At 45.7% G+C, this 21,956-nt stretch overlaps 1 protein-coding gene across 2 annotated transcripts in view; it reads left to right on the top strand.

The window, feature by feature from the left end:
• The first annotated feature begins 9,370 nt into the window (after window positions 1-9,370).
• The window catches only part of LOC122554144 (interferon-induced protein 44-like), a 32,868-nt gene continuing 20,282 nt past the window's right edge, over window positions 9,371-21,956 (top strand). For both annotated transcript variants that reach the window (XM_043698709.1, XM_043698708.1), the window contains exons 1-3: window positions 9,371-9,616; window positions 15,746-16,238; window positions 19,539-19,578. In XM_043698709.1, coding sequence (XP_043554644.1) covers window positions 15,755-16,238; window positions 19,539-19,578 — 524 coding nt within the window. In that variant the 5' untranslated portion in view covers window positions 9,371-9,616; window positions 15,746-15,754. The remainder of the gene's footprint in view (window positions 9,617-15,745; window positions 16,239-19,538; window positions 19,579-21,956) is intronic.

Raw genomic sequence — 21,956 nt, forward strand, 5'->3', positions numbered from 1 at the left:
TTACACAGCATTATCCATTTTACAACTCAAAGATGGACAGATACTGTTCAAACACCTATCATGTGTCTGTACTTGGACTCACAATTTTCTGACCCAGTGACGAGAGTGTTGCTGACTGAGACCTGACTACAACAAGTGCCTCATTCCTTGGTGGGATGTTACTGTTCCTGTTTCTTTTGTTTATGGGAGTCTATCCTGCAGTATGACTATAGTTGGTCCAACATGCTCCAGGCAAAACATTTTCTACTCTATCCTGTCCTCTTCTTCCAAAGACCTGGCTACTGTTCCAAGAATGACTCTCTCACCGTGGGTGGCACGGTGACACAGCAGTTAGCACTGCTGCCTTACAGTGCCAGAGACCCGGGTTCAATTCCCACCTCAGGCAACTCTCCGTGTGGAGTTTGCACGTTCTCCCTGTGTCTACATGGGTTTCCTGTGGGTGCTCTGGTTTCCGAAAATGTGTAGGTTAGGTGAATTGGCTCTGCTAAATTGCCTGTAGTGTTAGATGTAGGGGAATGGGTCTGTATGGGTTGTGCTTCGGCGGGTCAGTGTGGACTTGCTTCCACGCTGTAAATAATCTAATCGAAATTGGAGACTTATTCCTGTTGAGGCACAGTTGTAATTGCCAGCAGCCTACTCAACCATGGAATGGAAATGGTTACGTCTTTGATAGGGACTCTGACTTCACTCTGAGTTAAACGTCTTGAGCTTCATCTCAGAAGCAGTCCACATTCTCCACAGCAATTTGCTTTTACGAACTCCTTCAACAAGGTAAGGGACCACTGTGACGATCCCGTCACATTAACAAGGTTATTTTGCCCTTGGGTTTTTTTTCCAAGAGATGTTATAAAGGAAGAGGTGCCAAAATGTCTGGAAATGTGCATATTGACAATGGCAGGGGAGTTGAGAGTGCGGTGCTGGAAAAGTGCAGCAGGTCAGGCAGCATCTGAGGAGCAGGAGAGTCGACGTTTTGGGCATAAGCCTTTCCTGATGAAGGGCCTATGCCTGAAACGTCGATTTTCCTGCCCTTGGAAGTCGCCTGACCTGCTGTGCTTTTCCAGCACCACACTTTTGACTCTGATCTCCAGCATCTGCAATCTTCACTTTCTCCCAATGGTAGGGGAGTGGTCAGTTCTCCCAGTTCAAGTTATTTTTCTGGATTGGGTTAGCTATAACAATATAAAATAAAGTGTACAATAATAGAGGGCAGCAAAAAAAAGCAAAGAGACCTACATTGTAGGGACCAGACCCTTTGGGTTGTCCCCAACTCGTCCACGCTGACCAGACATCTTAAATCAATCTTTTCCCATCTGCCAGCATTTGGCCCATATCCCTCTAAACCTCGAAACCCTTCCTATTCATATACCCATTTGGATGCCTTTTAAATGTTGTAATTGTACAATCTCCACTATCTCCTCTGCCAGTTCATTCCATATATGTAACACCTTCAGTATGAAAATGCTGCCCCTTAGATCCCTTTTAAACCTTTTCCCTCTCACCTTAAACCTATGCCCTCTGGCTTGGTTTCCTTGGTTATTATGGTGTCAGATGGGTACCTCAAATTGTCAAGCTCCGTGGTAAGAAGGATGAACTGTGTACTATACCAAGATGGCACTGCACCAGATGGACACTGCATAAAGATGGCACTATATCAGATGGATACTATACAAGATGGAACTGTATTTGGTGGACATTATACCATGATAGAACTGAACCAGGCGGACACTATAATGGGGGGGACAGTGTAACAGGTGGGATCGATATTGGGAGGGGAATTTACCAGATATACACTGCACTGTGATGTGTTGTATATTTGGTAGGAGCTTTAGCAGACGTGCACTTCATCGGGAGTGCCTTTTATTGGATGGACACTATATCAATTGGCACTGTATTGAGTGGGTGCTACTCCTGGCCAGTATTACATCAGGCGGATTCTAAAGCTGGCACGTGTCTTACCAGCTGGGTACTCTCCCAGGTGAATTCCTCTTGTGGTATATAACTCAGGGTGGCATCAAGTGGTGAATGAGACATGCAGTCTCCACACTCTGTGATGCCTCAATTGTTTTGTGTGAGCCTACATTCTTCAGTCGGGGGTTCTGTTGTCTCCAGGATAATGTGTGGATCCACGGGCAGAATCATTTCCAAAAGCTTTCCCACTGATTCCCTGCGTCCAGCTCAGTATTTAAAAGAAATTGATGCCAGGATATGGTCACCAGTTGCAAAGGTAGTGTTTGTGATCTATGTTCCCCCCATCCCCTGAGGATACATCCCCTGAGGATACATCCCCTGAGGATACATCCCCTGAGGATACATCCCCTGAGGATACAAGAGTTATTCACCTATGATCAAATGATGGAGTGGTCTGGGCCAAATAGCCTAATTCTGCTCTCATTCTGATGATCTTATGGAAAATAAGTTATAATAGATAGTGAAATTAGATGCTATTACCAGGACATTGGTTAGGCCACTTTTGGAATACTGCAATTCTGGTCTCCCTGCTATAGGAAAAGTATTGTGATACTTGGAAAAGACTTACAAGAATATTGTCAGGTTGGAGGGTTTGAACTATAGTGAGAGGCTGAATAGGGTTCGGCTATTTTCCCCGGAGCATTGGAGGTTGAGGGGTAACCTTCTAAAATCAAGAGGGGCATGGAGAGGCCAAGGCCTTTTCCCAGGGTAGGGGGAGTCCAAAACTGGAGGGAACAGGTTTAAGGTGAGAGGGGAAGGATTTAAAAGGCACCTAAGGGGCAACTTTTTCTCGCAGAAGGTTTTTAGATTAAATTAGATTCCCTACAGTGTGGAAACAGGCCCTGCAGCCCAACAAAAGGTGGTGCGTGTGTGGAATGAGCTGCCAGAGGAAGTGATGGAGGCTGGTACAATTGCAACATTTAAAAGGCATCCAAATGAGTATATGAATAAGAAGGTTTTCGAGGGATATGGACCATACGCTGGCAAATGGAACATGATGACTTGAGGATATCTGGTCAGCAAGGAAAAGTTGGATGAAAGGGTCTGTTTCCGTGCTGGACATCTCGTGACTTTATGAAGAGGAGACCTATGAGAGGGGGGCAAGGGGCATTCACTGTGCAGAGTTCAATGGTAGACATTGATCCCTTGGAATTTGTAACCACAAAAAATACAGCTGTGATCCCACTTGAGGTCCTGACCCTTTACCCTGGGTCTAGATTATACTTTCAAATGCCTGAGCCATGGACTTGAACTCACAACTCCTTGACTCAGCAGTAAGAGTGTCACTGAGTGAGACTGAGCAACAAGTGCACCCTCACTCATTAGGCTGTTTCTGGTGGGGGTTGTTGGAGTCTATACTCTCGTGTGATTATAGCTGCTGGAACATGAACCAAGTTAGACATTTTCCACTCTTTCCCTATCCTCTTCTTCCAAAGGCTGTAGGTTTGCTCGCTGAGCTGTAGGTTTGATATCCAGACGTTTCATTACCTGGCTAGGTAACATCATCAGTGGCGACCTCCAAGTGAAGCGAAGCTGTTGTCTCCTGCTTTCTATTTATATCTTTCTCCTGGATGTTTTTTTGCGAGGAACTTATTGAGCACAATTTCCGCAGTTTTGCCATTCGAGCTTGCTGACCAAATACTTAACTACACCAGCAACCATCCCAACACACACAAACAAAGCTGTATTAGAACACTATTCCAATGAGCCACCACACACTGCAGCACAGACGAACTTCGGAAAACAGAGGAGAACCACCTATACGACATATTCAAGAAGAACGGATGCTCAAAAAATACAGCCCGCAGATTCCTCAAGAACAAACCATGACAAGCAGACCAAACACAACCAGAAACCCTAACCACCTTACAATACATCAAAGAAGTTTCAGAAATGACAGCCAGACGACTAAGATCCCTCGGAATCCTAGTAGCACACAAACCCATCTACACTTTCAAACAAAAGCTAACAAACTTAAAAGATTCAGTACAACCCATGGACAAAACCAATGTCATCTACAAAATTCCATGCAAGGACTGCCACAAACACTACGTAGGACAAACAGGAAGAAAGTTAGCCACCAGGTTACACGAACACCAGCTAGCCACAAAAAGACACAGATGAAAAAAACCACCATTACGACTGGGACAACACATCTATCCTGGGACAGGCTAAGCAAAGACATGCCAGAGAATTCCTAGAGGCCTGGCACTCCAACCACAATGCCATACACAAGCACATAGATCGAGATACCATCTATCAACCCCTCAGAAAACGAACAGGAAATGACATCACCACAAACCCCAGGAACCCCATCCAGGACAAATGTATAAATAGAAAGCAGGAGACAACAGCTTCGCCTCACTTGGAGGTCGCCACTGATGATGTTTCCTAGCCAGGTAATGAAACGTCTGGATATCAAACCTAAAGCTCAGCGAGCAAACCTACACCCTAAACCTCAACCTGAGCTAGAAACCTTCACAAATCTTCTTCCAAAGGCCTGGTGACTGTTCTAAAAATATCAGTGAGGAAGATAGATTGAAGAATTTGAGACTTATCTCCTTGGAGAAAGCAAGGCTAACAGCAGAGATCGGATAAACTATTCTTAAATGTTGAGAGATCTGGATAATCGGGAGAAAATGGTAAGATTTTGGAATTAAATATTACAGTGACGTGTACTCAAGTACAGGAGTACAGAGAAAAGTGTACCATGATGCCACACACAGCACCATCTTAGATACCAAGGTACCCAGATACAAAAAACTTAGGTACAAAGTAATAAAAGAAACGGAGTTAAACAGTTAAGCATTAAAATCATAGAATAAGAAAAGTAAAGAAATAAGGTAATAGTTAACACTAAAGTCTTTCTTAATTTAAACTAGAAACATAAAGGAGTTAAATTAAAAGTTCAGCAGTCTTTAATGAGTCCTCTGCTTAGCTTGTTTGCTGGGAGACCTCAGCTGCCTGTTCTCAATGATGCCACAGATACCGGGGGGCCTCCGTCACTGCTCGCTCTCCCCCCACTGGGCTGTCATCGTGGCTACCGCTGCTGAAGCTGCACCCCACCCAATCTCCAATTCCGCCACCCCACCCCAGTGCTTCTGGAACATTCCCAGGCAGGACACCAAGAGACTGGGCTGAGAGACTGCCACAAGCCATCGAGAGACTGCGCCAAGACACTGCTATGAGCCACAAGACACTGGGCCAAGAGACCGGGCCGAGGAACTGCAACGAGCCATGAGAGACTGGGCCGAGAGACCAGGCTGAGAAACCGCCACGAGTCATTGAAAGGCTGGACCAAGGCGCTACCATGAGCCATAAGAGACTGGGCCAAGAGACCGGGCCGAGAGATCGGGCCGAGAGACCAGGCTGAGACACCACCACGAGCCACAAGAGACTGGGCCGAGAGACTGGGATAAAACACTGCCACAAGCCATCAAAAGAACAGACTGAGGCACTGCCATGAACCATGAGAAACCAGGGCCGAGAGACCGGGCCGAGAGACCATCACGAGCCATGAGAGACCGGGTTTAGAGATAGGCTGAGACACCATCACGAGCCATGAGAGACCGGGTTTAGAGATAGGCTGAGACACCATCACCAGCCATGAGAGACCGGGTTTAGAGATAGGCTGAGAGACCACTATGAGCCACCGAGAGACCGGGCTGAGACACCGGGCTGAGAGACTGGGCCGAGAGACTGGGCCGAGAGACCACTACGAGCCGCTGAAAGACCGAGTCGAGACACTGCCATGAGCCACGACAGACCAGGTCGAGAGACGGGGCTGAGAGACCGGACTGAGACACTGACGTGCTGCTAAGAAACCGGGAAGAAACATCAAGAGTGAGAGAAAAAAAAATGGGGATAAAGAAGAGACAGAAACGGGCGGAGGGGAAGAGCTCCAGCTGAACCGTCCTACTCTGCCACCATCTCGAAAAGCATGTCTCCCCTGGGAGAGAATCAAGAACAAGGGGGCATGGGTTGAGAATAAGGGTTGGTGACGATTCGCCACGGCACATTCGCCGCCACCGATTCGCCACCAGCGTTTCTCCACTGTTTGACCTCTGGAGAACTATTCGCCACCGGAGATATATATCTGTACTGATTGTTTTCCCTCCCGCCTGTCCTTTCATACTTCTCAGTCCCCTTTATTTATACAACAACATGGTACATATTGATAAAAAAAGAGGTGAAATAAATATGATTTTATTGGTTTATACATAAAAACGAGTTACAAACACTTGTGGTGGCGAAGCGTCCTCGGCGGTGAAAGGGCAGGGGCTAATCGGGGGCGGTGAATGGTCCCATCCCGGAAAATAATTAGTAAAAGAGGCAAAGGGATATGAGGAGTAATATTTACTTGCATGTACTTAGTGTCTGGAATTCTGCTGGATGCCAATTTGATCCTGGCTTTCAAAAGGAAATTAGATGATTATTTGAAAAGAAGAATATGCAGGGTCATGGGGGAAAAGCAGGAGAAAGGCAGTAACGAGAGGTGCTGTAGAGATCTGCGTACGTCGGTCATTTGGTCAATGGCCTGTCTCTCCTGCCTTAGTTTCCCTGCAATTCAACCACTTCGGTATTAACATGGTTGTGGGTATGCTCGCTGAGCTGGGAGGTTGATTTGCAGATGTTTCGTCCCCCTGTCTAGGTGCCATCATCAGGACTTTGGAGACTCCTGTGAAGTGCTGCTGTTTTGTGTCTTCTTGAGTTTACGCAAATCTGGAACTTCAATATTAGGGTGGAGGGTGCCATCTAATGGCTGCTACATAGAATGGCACCATGACCAAAATGAATGATCAGAATTAACTCAGATCATTCAGATTCCTGCTCGGTTCCATCCCAATTTTCTCTTTAACCTTGTCATTTAACACCTCTTATTTGCTTGCATCAACATCTCATCGGTACATAACCTTGACTCATTGATACACAGTTTCTCATTCTCCCATATGTTGGATAGAGACTAGATGGTGACAATTCCTGATGTGAAGATCAGAGTGGGTACCTTGCCCTCACCACCAACGTTCCTCCGGGGCTCTGTCTTGAAAAACAGTCCCCACGATATCAGCATATGCTTCCACGGAGGCTTGAACCAGACACAGAGCACATCATAGAATCCCTGCAGTGCAGGGAGAGGCCAATCAGCCCATCATGTCTGCACTGACCTTCCGCAGAGCACTCCACCTAGACCCAGTCCCCTACTCTACCCCCATAACCCCACATTTACCATGGTTAATCCACCTAACCTTCACATCCCTGGACACAATTTATCTGTACGTCTTTGGACTGTGGGAGGAAACCAGACCACCCAGAGGAGCCCCACACAGAGATGGGGAGAACATGCAAACTCTACATAAACAGTCAGCGAGGCTGGAATTGAACCTGGGTCCCTAGTGCTGTGAGGCAGTGGTGCTAACCACTGAGTCACCGTGGCACCCACACCACAGCCTTTAAATAGCACCACTGACCATTGACTCAGACGTCCAATGTGTTCTCCATTGTGTCACACAGCCACATTGCAACACTTCCAAGTCACACTGAATACCGCTCTGTACGTTAATGCTGCAGTTCGGAGTGTACTGACACTTTACATTACAATGCTGCTGCCAGGCTACCCAGGGACAGGCCCCAGCACGTTCTCTAGAGCAGGGTGCACCTTGACACCCTATCGCTTGCTCTCTTACTTTCTGCTGGATTGGATGCTCGCAGCAGCTTACCTTGCCTTGCCTCCTTTGCACTTTGCCTTAGCTTTAGGCCTCGCAGTCCTGACGTCTTTGCCTTGCCGTTTGGCGCAGACACCACACTAGGCAGCTCGTTGTGGTCATCACCAATGAACAGTCGTACATCGTGCCTGGCACTGTGTCATGTCACACACTCACACACTGTTCCTATGTGAAGCAGCTGACATGCAAGCACTCTGCACGCATCCAACCAAATGGACATGGTCCAGTGAACAAGGGGAGTAGTCCCTCAGTCAGGCAAAAGGTGAGTGGAGCAACCTTTAGTCAGGGGACCTGGCACAGTAAGCTTCCAACATCCAGGGGCTGGGGTATAGTCAGTCATTCATTTGAGGGTGGTCAGAGTCAAGGGGAGGTGTGGGTGTGGGGGGCTGGGGGAAGGGGGAAGGGGGAGGGTCTCTGTATCATTACAGTCCAGAGAATGGACCACAGTCAATCCAGCAGTTCCACTCAAGCAGTCTACCGAGTGGCCGAAGGTAAGCCGGAGAAGAGTATTGAGTTCAATCAGAGGACCCACTGTCACCCATCAGTCAGGGCCGATCAGGGTGTCAGCCAAGGTCAGTCCTTGGGGGTCAGCTCATTGAATATCAAGGAGGGTTTATCTTTTAGCTTGTTTTTTTGGTCCATAGCTGCTGAGGGAGGCAAGTGGTACCATCACTGGATTGTTAATCCAAAGCCCCAGGTAATATTCTGGGGACCTGTGTTCCAATTCTGCTATGGCAGATGATAGAATTTGAACTCAATAAAACAAAATTCTGGAATTAATAGTCTAATGTGGCCATGAACTAATTGTCAGGAAAAATCCATTTGGTTTACTAATGTCCTACAGGGAAGGAAACTGCCCTCCTTATCCTAAAACGACATGGGAAGTAGGTGCAGGGCTATACATTGTGAGGCTGGGGCAATGGGTGAGAGCACAGTGGTGCTTCCACTTCAATATTTAATGGAGAGGTGGCATGTTGGAATATTTATGGGTTGGGGGTGCCATGTGTGAACATTTACAGTGGAGTGGTGTGTATTAATATTTATACAGGAGAGTGAACAGTGTGTGAATATATTCAGGGTTATGTATGTTTATATTTATAGGGCTAGTCTGTGTGTAAATATTTGGATGGTTTGTGCATGTAATTTACAAGGCTTGTGTGTGTGTGCGTGTATGATAATTTACAGGTTTGTGTGAAATTCACAGGGTTTGTGTTTGCGTGTGTGTGCGTGAATATTTACAAGGTGTGTGTGTGAATGTGTATGAGAATATTTTCCAGGGTTTGTGTGATATTTACAGGTTTGTGTGTGTCTGTGTGCGTGTCTGTGCATGCGTGTGTGTCTGTGTATGCGTGTGTCTGTGTGTGTGCATCTGTGTCTGTTTGTGTGTGTCTGTGTGTGTGTTTCGGTGTGTGTGTGTGTATTTATTTTCCGGGGATTGTCTTCCAGAACATGAAAGGACCTGCTGCTGAAATGCCCACACTAAGTTTCATTTTCCTGTTTGACTTTGCCGGAATGGAAACTGAAACTAAAGTTGAATCTTTGCTGTGAGTTCATTTTTCAAGGTGTGGTTAAGGCATTACATCGTGGTTGAAAACAAGTCTCTCCAGTCCCTTGCTGTATGTCTGTGGTCGAGTTTGTTGTTTTACGCTGGCGGTGTTTTTGTTGAATCTTTGCTGTGAGTTCATTTTTCAAGGTGTGGTTAAGGCATTACGGATCGTGGTTGAAAACAAGTCTCTCCAGTCCCTTGCTGTATGTCTGTGGTCGAGTTTGTTGTTTTACGCTGGCGGTGTTTTTGTTTGATATTTGAATTATTTTGGGAGACCCCGTCAGATCTCTTGGTGAGAACTGACTGTGGTTCCTGTGTTAAGAACTGCGTGGAATACAAATTGAATCTTTTAGACATAACCAGCAGGACACTTTGAAGGGTGAGTATTCGGGTATAATCTTTGTATGAGATTTCATGGGGCTTCACTGGAGGTCTTATGTGAAAATCTCAGTGGATTTGGGGGAATGGCTGATGGCTTAATGTGACAGAGCAGTCTTGGTCCATTTCATTCAGACCATAGAGTCATAGAGATATCCAGCGTGGATACAGACCCTGCAGTCCAATTCATCCATGCTGACCAGATATCCTAACCCAATCTTGTCCCTTTTGCCAGCACTTGGCACATATCCCTCAAAACCCTTCCTACTCATACACCCATCCAGACACCTTTTAAATGTTGCAATTGTACCAGCCTCCACCACTTCCTCTGGCAGCTCATTCCATACACACACCACCCTTTGCATGAAAAAGTTGCCACTTAGGTCTCTTTTATATCTTTCCCCTCTCTCACTAAACCTATGACCTCTAGTTCTGCAGTCCCCCACCCCAGGGAAGAGACTTTGTCTATTTGTCCTATCTGTGCCCCTCTATAAATCTCTACGAGGTCACCCCTCAGCTCCGATGCTCCAGGGAAAACAGCCCCAGCCTATTCAGCCTCTCCCTATAGCTCAAATCCTTCAACTTTGGCAACATCCTTGTATACGATGGGCTGAAGGGCCTTTTTCCATGCTGCAGAACCCTATGACTCCACAAGGCAGCAAAATATATGAAAGAAACAATTAAGTTATTCCAACGAAGTCTGGTGGCACTGGTCTTGCTTCTGATGAAGAATCTAATGGGCCAAGCATTGCTCTGCAGTTGAAATAGAAGTGAATTTGATGAACTAAGTAAAAGAATAATCTTGCTCTCGGATATCACATCTTTCAATCTCAGGGTAGGTAGACTCAGATTACAGTCAGTAAGATACTCTTTGAAGTGTAGTCACCATTGTAACGTAGGAAACGCATCAAAGGAGAAAGTGAGGACTGCAGATGTTGGAGATCAGAGTCAAGAGTGTGTTGTTGGAAAAGCACAGCCGGTCACGCAGCATCCGAAGAGCAGGGGAATTGATGTTTCCTCACTATCTCCCTGGGTTCCACCCCCGGGTCCCCCCCCCCCCCACCTTACTAGTTTAAATCCTCCCGAGCAACTCTAGCAAATCTCCCTGCCAGTATATTAGTCCCCTTCCAAAGCAATGCAACAGCATATAAAACAGTAATTGCTGCTCCTGGAATTTGAGGAAATCACCTCCATCACCTAAAATACCTCAAAAAAGGAGCAGCGTGTAACAGCTAGAAATTCTTCCATCTTGGATTCCCAGAATCCTGTCTCTGTGATATGGAGGTGCCAGTGATGGACTGGGGAGGACAACATGAAAAATCACACAACACCAGAATTTATAGTAAAAGGTCTGAACAACAATCTAGGCTTGTTCAACATGTCGCATCAGTTGTATGACAGTTTTGATTTTTTACTATAAATTCTGTGTCCAGTGATCCTGCCCCACTAGCCACCTGGCGAAGGAGCAGCGCTCCGAAAGTTTGTACTTCCAAATAAACCTATTGGTCAATAACCTGGTGTTGTGTGATTTTTAACATATCATCATATTCATTGGTAGGACCTGGCTGTGGCTGGCCCAGTATCTATTGCCTGATCCTGTTGCCTTTGAGAAGATAGTGGTGGCCTTCTTGAATTGCTAGTGTCCATGTGCTGTAGGTACTAAGGTGGAAGAACTTGTAATGTTGATTAGCTCATCTCCTACTGAAATGTATCCCCAAGATTGGGAAGGTAAGGAGACTTGATGGCGCATGAATTATTGACGTTGTCCTGAGTACAGTAAAGGAGTTGGGATGTCATGTTGTGGCTGTAGAGGAAATTAGTTAGGCCATTTTTGGAATACTGCATTCAATTCTGGTCTCCCTGCTATAGGAAAGATATTATTAAACTTGAAAGGATTCAGACAAGGTTTACAAGCATGTTACTAGGGTTGGATGATTTGACGTCTAGGGAGGGGCTGGACAGGCTGGGGCTATTTCCGTTGGAGCACTGGAGGCCGAGAGGTGACCTTAAAGAAGTTTATAAAATCATGAGGGGCGTGTATAAGGTGAATAGCCAAGTTCTTTTTCCCAGGGTGGGGGAGTCCAGAACTTGAGGGCATAAGCTTAAGGTGAGAGGGGAAAGATTTATAAGGGACCTAAGGGGCAATATTTTCACACAGAGGGCGGTACGTGTATGGAATCATATCAAAGAGATGTACGGAATGAAAACCAACCCTTCAGTCCAACTTGTCCATGCCAACCAGATATCCTAAATTAATCTAGCCCCATTTATCAGCATTTCGCCCATATCCCTCCAAACCCTTCCTATTTATATATCCAACCAGATGCCTTTCAAGTGTTGCAACTGTACCAGCCTCCATCACTTCCTCTGGCAGCTCATCCCATACACGTATCACCCTCTGCGAGAACAAATTGCCCCATAGGTCCCTTTTAAATCTTTCCCCCCTCACCTTAAACCTATGCCCTCTAGCTTTGGACTCCCCCACCTGAGGAAGAAAAAGCTTTGCTATTAACCGTATCTATGTCTGTTATGATTTTATAAATCTCTATAAGGTTAAGAAGGCACAACAGCACCTCTTCTTCCTCAGGCGACTCAGGAAATTTGGCCTGTCTACAAGGACCCTTACCAACTTCTACAGATGCACCATTGAATGCGTACTGTCCGGGTGCATAACAGCCTGGAATAGCAACTGCTCTGCCCAGAACCTTAAGAAACTACAGAAGATTGTGTGCACAGCCCAGACCATCACACAAGCCAACCTCTCATCCATGAGCATTTCTCGTTGCCACTGAATGGCTGCCAACATCATCAAAACCCCTCCCACCTTGGTAATGATCTCCTACAACCTCTCCCATCAGGCAGAAGATACAGAAACCCGGAAACACAGACCAACAGGTTGAAGAACAGCTTCTTCCTGCTGTTATTAGACTGCTGTTATTAGACTGCTGAATGAACCTCTCTAACTCGAAACAATGTTGAACTTGTTCATGTAGGTCTTGCCTCATACACGTCCTGTGCAGTGTAACCTGTATGCCTCACTCTGGCCAAGTATTCTTCACCCTAAGATCTGTATGTCCTTGCTTATTATGATCTGCCTGTACTGCTCGCAAACAAAGCTTTGCACTGGAGTTAGGTACACGTGACAAGAAATTAAATCAATCAACCAATCAGATTGTTGGACTGGAAACGCACAAAATGAATGCAAATCTTTCTTAGCTTTTGTATGCACTGGGAAACTAAATTAGGCAGAAATTGAATTGCTGTGAATTTTGTCCATTATGTACCAGTTCCTGTATCTGTCAGCCATTCGGGAGGCTGGGGAGATTTTCCATTGGGAAATTCATCATTATATTCAATTGGAACTCCCCTCATTTTGATTTTGGAAGAACATTGCATCATTGCTGACACAAGTGTGTCTTTTGCTGATGATGCCTGAACATGGTTGATGAAGGTTTGGGGATGATTTTGAAAAGATCTTTGTTCCTGGGGTGTGTGGGGAATGCAGGCAGGGTCATGTGCCTTTAGGTGTTCATGAAACACCTCCTTAAGCCAGTGGATTTCTGTGTATGAATCTGCCAGCAAAGTTACAATAGGTATGGAACCCGAGGATATTGGTCTTGTGATAATAAGGACTCATTGATGTCTTTAAGTCAGGCTGGTGATTGCCTGAGGATTAGAGCTGGATGCGAGCTATCATTCAAAAGGATGAACAATTCAGGAGGCAGAGATTATTAAGGCAACCCATGAGATGGAAGAGTAAGGGAGAGGGGAGGGTTTATCATTAATAAAAGTAGAGAATGACTTGAGGACACTGGGAACACCATCGATATTATACTCCATCTGCACTTCTCACTGCCTCAGAAAGACACTTAACATCATCAAAGACCCCTCCCACCCCGATTATAATCTCTTCCAACCTCTTCCATTGGGCAGAAGGTACAAAAGTTTAAACACAGATACCAACAGCTTCAACAACTGCTTCTTCCCCGCAGTTATTAGATTTCCGAATGGAGCGCTCAACTTTTAAATTTAATGTTAACCTCACTCTTTGTGCACCTTCTCTGCAGCCATAATATTATATTCCTCGCTCTGGTCTATTATCCTAATGCATTATGTGCAGTGTGACCTTTCTGTTTTGTCTGCATGCAAAACAGAACTTTGCACTGTACCTAGGTAGGAGAAAGTGAGGTCTGCAGATGCTGGAGATCAGAGCTGGAAATGTGTTGCTGGAAAAGCGCAGCAGGTCAGGCAGCATCCAGGGAACAGGAGAATCGACGTTTCGGGCATAAGCCCTTCTTCAGGAATGTTCCTGAAGAAGGGCTTATGCCCGAAACGTCGATTCTCCTGTTCCCTGGATGCTGCCTGACCTGCTGCGCTTTTCCAGCAACACATTTCCAGCACTGTACCTAGGTACAACTATAACATTAAGCATCTGGATGGGTATGTGAATAGGAAGGATTTTGAGGAATTTGTGCCAAATGCTGGCAAATAGGATTAGATTAATTTATGATGTGGAGAAGCTAGTGTTGGACTGGGGTGTACAAAGTTAAAAATCACACCACACCAGATTATAGTCCAACAGATTTTTTTGGAAGCACTAGCTTTCGGAGCGCTGTTCCTTCATCAGATAGTTTCCACAACCTGGTGATGGGTGATTTTTAGCCAGATTAATTTAGGATGTCTGGTTGGCATGGACCAAGTTGGACCAAAAGGTCTGTTTCCATGGTATACAACTCTTTGACTCTATGTTGGGCAAATCCTGGAACGCCTTTCTGAACAACATTGTGGGTCTACCTACAGCACATAAGAACTAGGAGCATTTGGCCCTTTGAGCCTGCTCTCCCATTCAATAAGATCATAGCTGATCTTTTCATGGAGTCAGCTCCTCTTGCCCGTGCTCTCACCATAGCCCTTAATTCCTTTATTGTTCAAAAAATATCTATCAGAGCTTTAAAAATGTTTTCTGAAGTTACGTCAACTACTTCATGGGGCAGGGAATTCCGTAGATTCACAACCCTCTGGGTGAAGAAGCTCATTCTCAATTCAGTCCGAAATCTGCTCCCCCTAATTTTGAGGCAATGCCCTCTTGTCCTAGTTTCACCCACCAGTGGAAACGTCCTCTCTATTTCTATCTTATCCATTCCCTTCATAATTTAATGTTTCTATAAGATGCCCCCTCATTCTTCTAAATTCCACTGAATATAATCCCAGTCTACTCAGTCTCTCCTCTTAAGCCAACCCCCTCAACTCCTGAATCAACCGAGTGACCCCCCTCAGTGCTAGGACATGCTTCCTCAAGTAAGGAGACCAAAACTGCATGGAGTACTCCAGGTGTGGCCTCACCAGCACCTTGTACAGCTGCAACATAACCTCACTGCTTTTAAACTCAACCTGTTTAGCAATGACGGACAAAATTCCATTTGCTTTCTGAATTACCTTTTTTTTCCTGCAAACCAACCCTCAGTGATTCATGCACAAGGACACCCAGGACATGGACTGCAGCAGTTCAGTAAAACACCTCGGTTTTCCGAACGTCAAATATCTGAATTTCGGATTACCGAACATCTTAAGGTCCCGTAAAAAAGTTATCCATTGTCTGAACAATCACTTATCCAAACAACGTACTCTCTGCCCGTCTTGTTGGGGTAATTGAGGTTTCTCAGTACCTTGTCCTGGCTTTCTGTCCATATCTATTGACACCTTTAGCCAGTAGAACTATACCTAATTCATTCTTGAAAACATTCAATGTTTTGGCGTCAACCACTTTCTGTGATAGTGAATTCCACAGCATCACCGCTCTCTGGGTGAAGACACAACTCCTCATCTCAGCCCTAAAGGCCCCTCCACCTAGTCCTTAGACTTGGGTCTGGACTTCCCGGTCATTGGGAAGATCCTTCCTACATTGATCCTGTCTGGTCCTGGTAGAATTGTACAGATTTCTATCAGATCTTGCCCCCCCCCCCCCGAGGACGCCTGTTCTCTGCTGTACTGTTCTATGTTCTATGTTCCATCTTGCCCCCTCCCCCTCTGCTGTTATAACCTGTTATCATTGAGCTTTGCTTTGAGGAGGATGACAAGTTAGAATCAGGCCAGTTTGATTTTAATTTTATTTTGATCAAATGTTTTCCAGGTTTCAACAATGCGTGATGTCATACCCCGGCTCACGACAGCGGATCAGAAACAATTGTGTGAACTTTTCGGGAAAGTGAACTTCCATTTACTTTACAAAGCGAGTGTTCACGGTTTCCGCGTTGATTCTCTCCACGAAAAATGTAGGAAACAAGGACCAACAATAACTGTCGGGTACAACAAGTCGGGTTTTATTTTTGGAGGCTACAGAACGGAAGATTTTGCTGTCGGGTCTGTAGTGGATAATAAGGCTTTCCTTTTCCGACTGAACACGGATTTACCGGGAAAAAAGCCGTTAAAGTTTCCTGTGAGACAAGATGCTGTGGCAATTTGTGATCATTACCAAAACGGTCCAAATTTCGGAAACAGTCTTTTATTTCAGGTTAATGCTGAAAAAGTTGAGTTGAGATCTGATGGCTCCTACAGTGTTACAAATAGTGCCCTGTTTGGCCAAGATGAAGACCTTGTTGAACTTGAAGTTTACCGGGTGGAAGGTAAGGACATTTTAATTTAACCACCTGGGAATAGTTGAATAATCAGGATCTTCTATACAATTCTCAGATGAAGCCAGTCTGTCAGATTGAACACTGTCTTTTTTTAAACGTTCAATCACAGAATGTGGGCATCTCGGGCTTGGTCTGCATTTATTGTCCACCCCGGATGACTCAGAGATCAGTTTAAGAGTCAGCCACCTTGTGGGTTTGGAGTCAGATGTAGACCAGGGAATGCACCAACATTTTCCTTCCCTTAAGGACATTCATGAACCCGATGGGTTTTTCCCTTGACCATCTATTCATGATCATCATTAGACTTTTAATTCCAGATTTATTCAAGTCACACTATTGGGTCATTGCAGGATTCAGGCCCAGGTCCCCAGAACATTAGCCAGGCCTCTGAATTAATAGTCGAGTGATTATACCATTCACTGTTTAATTCACTGTTTATACTTTAAGGTCGGATGGACCTGGTTTGTTTTCATGGAACACAGGAGGTCGAGGGGCGACCTGATGGACGTTTGTAAGATTATGAAGGGTATGGAGAGAGTGGAAAGTATGAGGCTTTTTCTCAGAGAGGAGGGGACAATTACTAGGGGACACAGATTCAAGGTGCGGGGGTGGTGGGATGCTTAAAAGAGAAGTCTTTTAGGGAAGGAATCTGCCATCCTTACCTGGTCTGGTCTACATGTGACTCCAGAGCCACAGCAATGTGGTTGACTCTTAACTACTCTCTGGGCAATAAAGACTGGCCTGGCCAGAGCTGCTCTCATCCCGTGAATTAATTACAAAATCTCCATTCCCTAGAAGTGGCAGGCAAGGTGCATAATCAGGTGGGTTGGTACTGTGCAAGAAACGCACCCCCTTTCCTCTTACCTCGGCAATCAGGTTCTGGCTGGAAAGGTCCATGAGAAACTTTCCCGACCCAGCACCCATCATGATGGAGGTGGGGAGTTAATTGTTGCTGAAGCTGTCTGTACTGCCAACCACTTTAACAGCACTGCACCTTCACCCTGCCTCAGCTCATCTGCTGCCGATATCTTTGTTTGTGCCTCTGTTACTTCCAGATTCAGCTCTTCCAGTGGATTCCTGTGTGGGTCTTCCACACCATCCTCTGTAAGCTTGAGATCGTCCAACTCTCTGTCCATGTATTAAATCATGTTCCCTTGTCACCTCCATGCACACGATGTCATTGGTTGCTGTTCAAACAAGATCTCCATTTGAAAATTCTCCACCTTGATTTGAAATCCCTCCATCACTGAGTTCCTTCCTGTCTCTATAATCTCCTCCAGCCACATAACCTTCTGAGAAATTTAGGTTCAGCTAATTCTGATCTCTTTCCAGGCGGTGAGACACCTGGTTTTGCAGTGGACAGTCCAGTTTTTAGCCAATCTGGACACTCTCTAGTACCGATGGCTTCCTAGGTGGTATTTTGGCCCTGAGTCCATGGAGAGGATTTGATAACTGTACATGCTGGAGATCAGAGGCAAAAAATGTAGTGCTGGAAAAGCACAGCCAGTCAGGCAGCATTTGAGGAGCAGGAGAGTAAAAGTTTTGGGCATAAGGTCTTCATCAGGAAAGGAGAAAGTGAGGTCTGCAGATGCTGGAGATCAGAGCTGAAAATGTGTTGCTGGAAAAGCGCAGCAGGTCAGGCAGCATCCAGGGAACAGGAGAATCGATGTTTCGGGCATAAGCCCTCCTGAAGAAGGGCTTATGCCCAAAACGTCGATTTTCCTGTTCTCTGGATGCTGCCTGACCTGCTGCGCTTTTCCAGCAACACATTTTCAGCTTCATCAGGAAAGTCCATGGACCTTGGTAAATCACTGGGAGTGCTGTGTGTCTGCTATGGCACAGATTCCATGAATACGGTAACATGTCATAAGCTTGGAAGTCACCTGACACCTGCTGTAAAGGTGCCTGGTCTTGATGATTGCTGATGCTGGATGTCTTAAGTTTTTATGCACTACCCTCATTGCTCCATCCTTGGTGAACTTTTCCCGACCTCTCCGCCCCCACCCGCTCTCCGGCCTATCACCCTCACCTTAACCTCCTTCTACCTATCGCATTCCCACCTATCGCATTCCCAATTCCCCTCCGCAAAGTCCCTCCTTCCTACCTTTTATCTTAGCCTGCTTGGCACACCTTCCTCATTCCTGAAGAAAGGCTTATGCCTAAAACGTCGATTCTCCTGCTCCTTTGATGCTGCCTGACCTGCTGCGCTTTTCCAGCAACACATATTTTTAAGCTCTGATCTCCAGTATGTAGTCCTCACTTTCTCCATCCTTGGTGGCCCTACACACACCCATCTGAGCTCTAAGCCCCGGCATTTCTTCCCTACATTTTTCCTCCTTGAAGATCTTCCCTAAAATCTTCCTCTTGATTGAATTGCCGAATGTTTCGGTTACTAGGATATAGTGCTTTCTTTCATAATTCCCAGAAAGCACAGGAGCAGGGTAGGTCATTTGTTCCATTGAGTCTATTCTGCCATTCACTGAGATCGTGGCAAATCTGGCTTTCATGAACTGGACGCACTCACCTTTTCCCCATGATGAAAAATCTGTCTACCTCAGCCTTGAATATACTGAATAACCCAATCTCGACGGCACTCTGTGGTAAAGAAATACTATGGGACTATAAGATATCGGACCAGGTTCCACACTCTTGGAACATATGACTTGTTCACTACATTAGATTAGCTTAAATCTTACCACAATACTTACTGGATCTTCTCTCTGTTTTTCTGTCCTCTCAGTTGATCAAGACCTCTCTCTAATGTTAGTTATTAATTTCTCTTCTGTTGAATTGGTTACTGTGAGATTCTCTACCACAGAAGGTGGTGGAGTCTACATCATTGAACATATTCAAGAAAGTTTTTTCTCAAGGTGTTAAAGTCATCCAGAGATCAGGGTAGAAAGCAGGAACATGATACTGAATAGGATGGTCAACCATGGTCATTTTGAATCTTAGAATCATAGAATCCCTATTTTACAGAAAGAGACCATTTGGCCCATTGGGAGTGCACAGACCCTTTGAAGAGCATCCTACCCAGACCCACCCTCCCATAACGCCCCCGTTTACCTTGGCTAATACACTTAGCACATCCCTAGACACAATGGGGCCATTTAGCTTGAATAATATAGAGCAGATTCGAAGGCCAAATGGCTTACCCCTGCTCCTGTTCTGTAAACTTCTCCTGGTGCACTTTCTCAAACTCTACTCTCTTTTGTATCCTCTGCTGCTGGTGTCTCCAATTTAGTTGTTGTTTGTTGTTATCTTTTTTTTTATTTCTGTGCTTTCCAGAGATAAAAGCTCCATGGAGGAACATAAACTGGACAAAAGAGTAAGTTATTTATTGGATATTTCTTTTCCATCAATAGGTGCAAACATAAAATTGAAATTAAAAATGAAATAAGTTAAGTAAACCCCCTTCAAAAACTGTTTTGAGACTTTAAATAATAGTATTCTTTGTTTCTGTTTCTGTGCTGATTCTCAGAATGTTCATTTATGAAGAAGTGTCATACTGGACTTGAAACATTAACTCTGGATCTCTCTGAGCCGATTCTTCTGATATAACTCCACAGAGGCCACTATCCCGTCACCAAGTCACTCTTTATTTACACTGGTGTAGTACTTGACACTGATCCAGCTCCCTCAGACCCAGCTCTCAGAGTGAACAGAACCTCTGACACTCCTGTTTATATCTGTCAGCCAGGGCTCCCTGATTGGGACTGTTGACATGGTCCAATCAGGGAACTTATATCTATGATGTTCATCTGTCTGACCTTGTTATATCCCTCCCCCTGGAAATCTGGGAATATAGGCCTGTTTTTTTCCTTATACCCTCTCCTTGGGGCATCTTTGCACCCAGTCTAGTTCCTCTGAGTCAGCCTTGGATTTGGATAGTATGTCCTGGATCGTAGTCAGTCTCTTACACCCGGAGCATCTCAGAAGAAATTCATCCTCACCTTTAGGCAGCAAGGGCATCAAGGTTGTGATATCATCTGTGTGTCTATCTCAGATTCCAAGTTTTCTTTGTTTCTAGATAGAGGGGTAACCCACAGGGTTCTGACAGCCATTCTGGCTGTTCTGAGAGGCTAGGTATGTTTTGCTCCTGCCCCATTTGCAAGTTTGCAGCTTCCATGATGTCCACGTGCTTCTTCAGGACCGCCTCACTTCCCCGAACTTTGTGTGTCACAGGACCTGACCTCGCATCGACGATGTCTCTTACCCATCCGGGGCCATTCGTGTGGTTTGGCATCAAACTTTGTTCCCTGGAGTAAACTTCCTCTCTCTTGCTTAGAGGAGTTGTATATCTGGTATTTGTATTCCTGATGCCGTTTCACCCTCAGTCCCCCAGCCCCCAGATCCAGGATTTAACCTGGTATAGAGCATCCCCCCCCTCCAATAGCAACTCTGCTGGAATGATCCCTGGAGTTGCATGATGGGTAGTTTGATATCGATTTCAGGAAATACTTAAATTCCCTGCGGATAAATGATGGCCTGTTGAATGTGACTAACAGTTCCGAGAGCTCATGTATTGCAGAATATATTTGCAGCTTTTCTATCACTGTTTTGTGTTTGATGAATGAACTTTATGCATATCTGACCACTTTGAGTGGGTGTCCACAATGACTAGGAACATTGAGCCCATGAAAGGATCGACATAGTTGCCATGTAACCTGAGTCCAGGTTTTATCCATCCATTCCCACCAATGTGGGGGAGCTGCTGGCAGTAATCTCTGTCCTTGTTGGCACTCCAGGCACTGCCCCACCAACATAGCCATGGTTGCAACCAATCCTGGCCACCAGACATCACCTCTCACCAGCATCTTCATTTTGGATGCCTCTGGATGACCCTGGTGGAGGTCAGCTAGTATCTTTGCTCAGGACAATCACTCTTGATCCCCCAAAATAAAATGCCATCCTCTACGGTGACCTGGTCTCGCCAGGTCCAGAAATGTTTTGTGTCTGGTTGTGATTGCCGTGTTGTTTCCCACATCATCACTGGCTGTTTCAGTTTTGCCAGGACCAGATCCTTTTGCATCCACAGTCTGATTTTGTCAGCAGTGAGCAGAAGGGTGTCCAGAAAGTTTAAACTCAGAGCAGCCTCTTCCAGGGGAGGCACCATTGGAGGCATCCCCATTTGCTCCTTGGCCTCCCGGACGGTGTTCCAACTTGTAATTGTAATCCATCGCTGGATTTGCCATGATGCTTTAGGCAGCACAGCCTTATCCTCTTTGAGTAGCTGTAGCCGTAGGGTTTGTGGTCTGTCACTATTACAGATATATGCCAATGGGTGGCACAGTGGCTCAGTGGTTAGCACTGCTGCCTCACAGCACCAGGGTCCTGGGTTCGATTCCCGCCTGTCTGTGTGGAGTTTGCACATTCTCCCCGTGTCTGCGTGGGTTCCCTCTGGGTGCTCCGGTTTCCTCCCACAGTCCAAAGGTGTGCAGGTCAGGTGATTTGGCCATGCTAAATTGCCCACAGTGTTAGGTGCGTTAGTCAGAGGTAAATATAGGGTTGGGGAATGGGTTTGGGTGGGTTTCTCTTTGGATGGGCGGTATGGACTTGTCGGGCCGAAGGGCCTGTTTCCACACTGTAGAGAATCTAATCTAATAGGTATTGTTGGAACTTTTCTCACACCAAAGATGGCCGCCAAACCTTCCTTCACTATCTGTGCATATTTGCTCTCTGCATCGGCCAAGTCCAGGAAGCAAT

Source organism: Chiloscyllium plagiosum, chromosome 11 (assembly GCF_004010195.1).
Source record: "Chiloscyllium plagiosum isolate BGI_BamShark_2017 chromosome 11, ASM401019v2, whole genome shotgun sequence".
NCBI lineage: Eukaryota > Metazoa > Chordata > Chondrichthyes > Orectolobiformes > Hemiscylliidae > Chiloscyllium > Chiloscyllium plagiosum.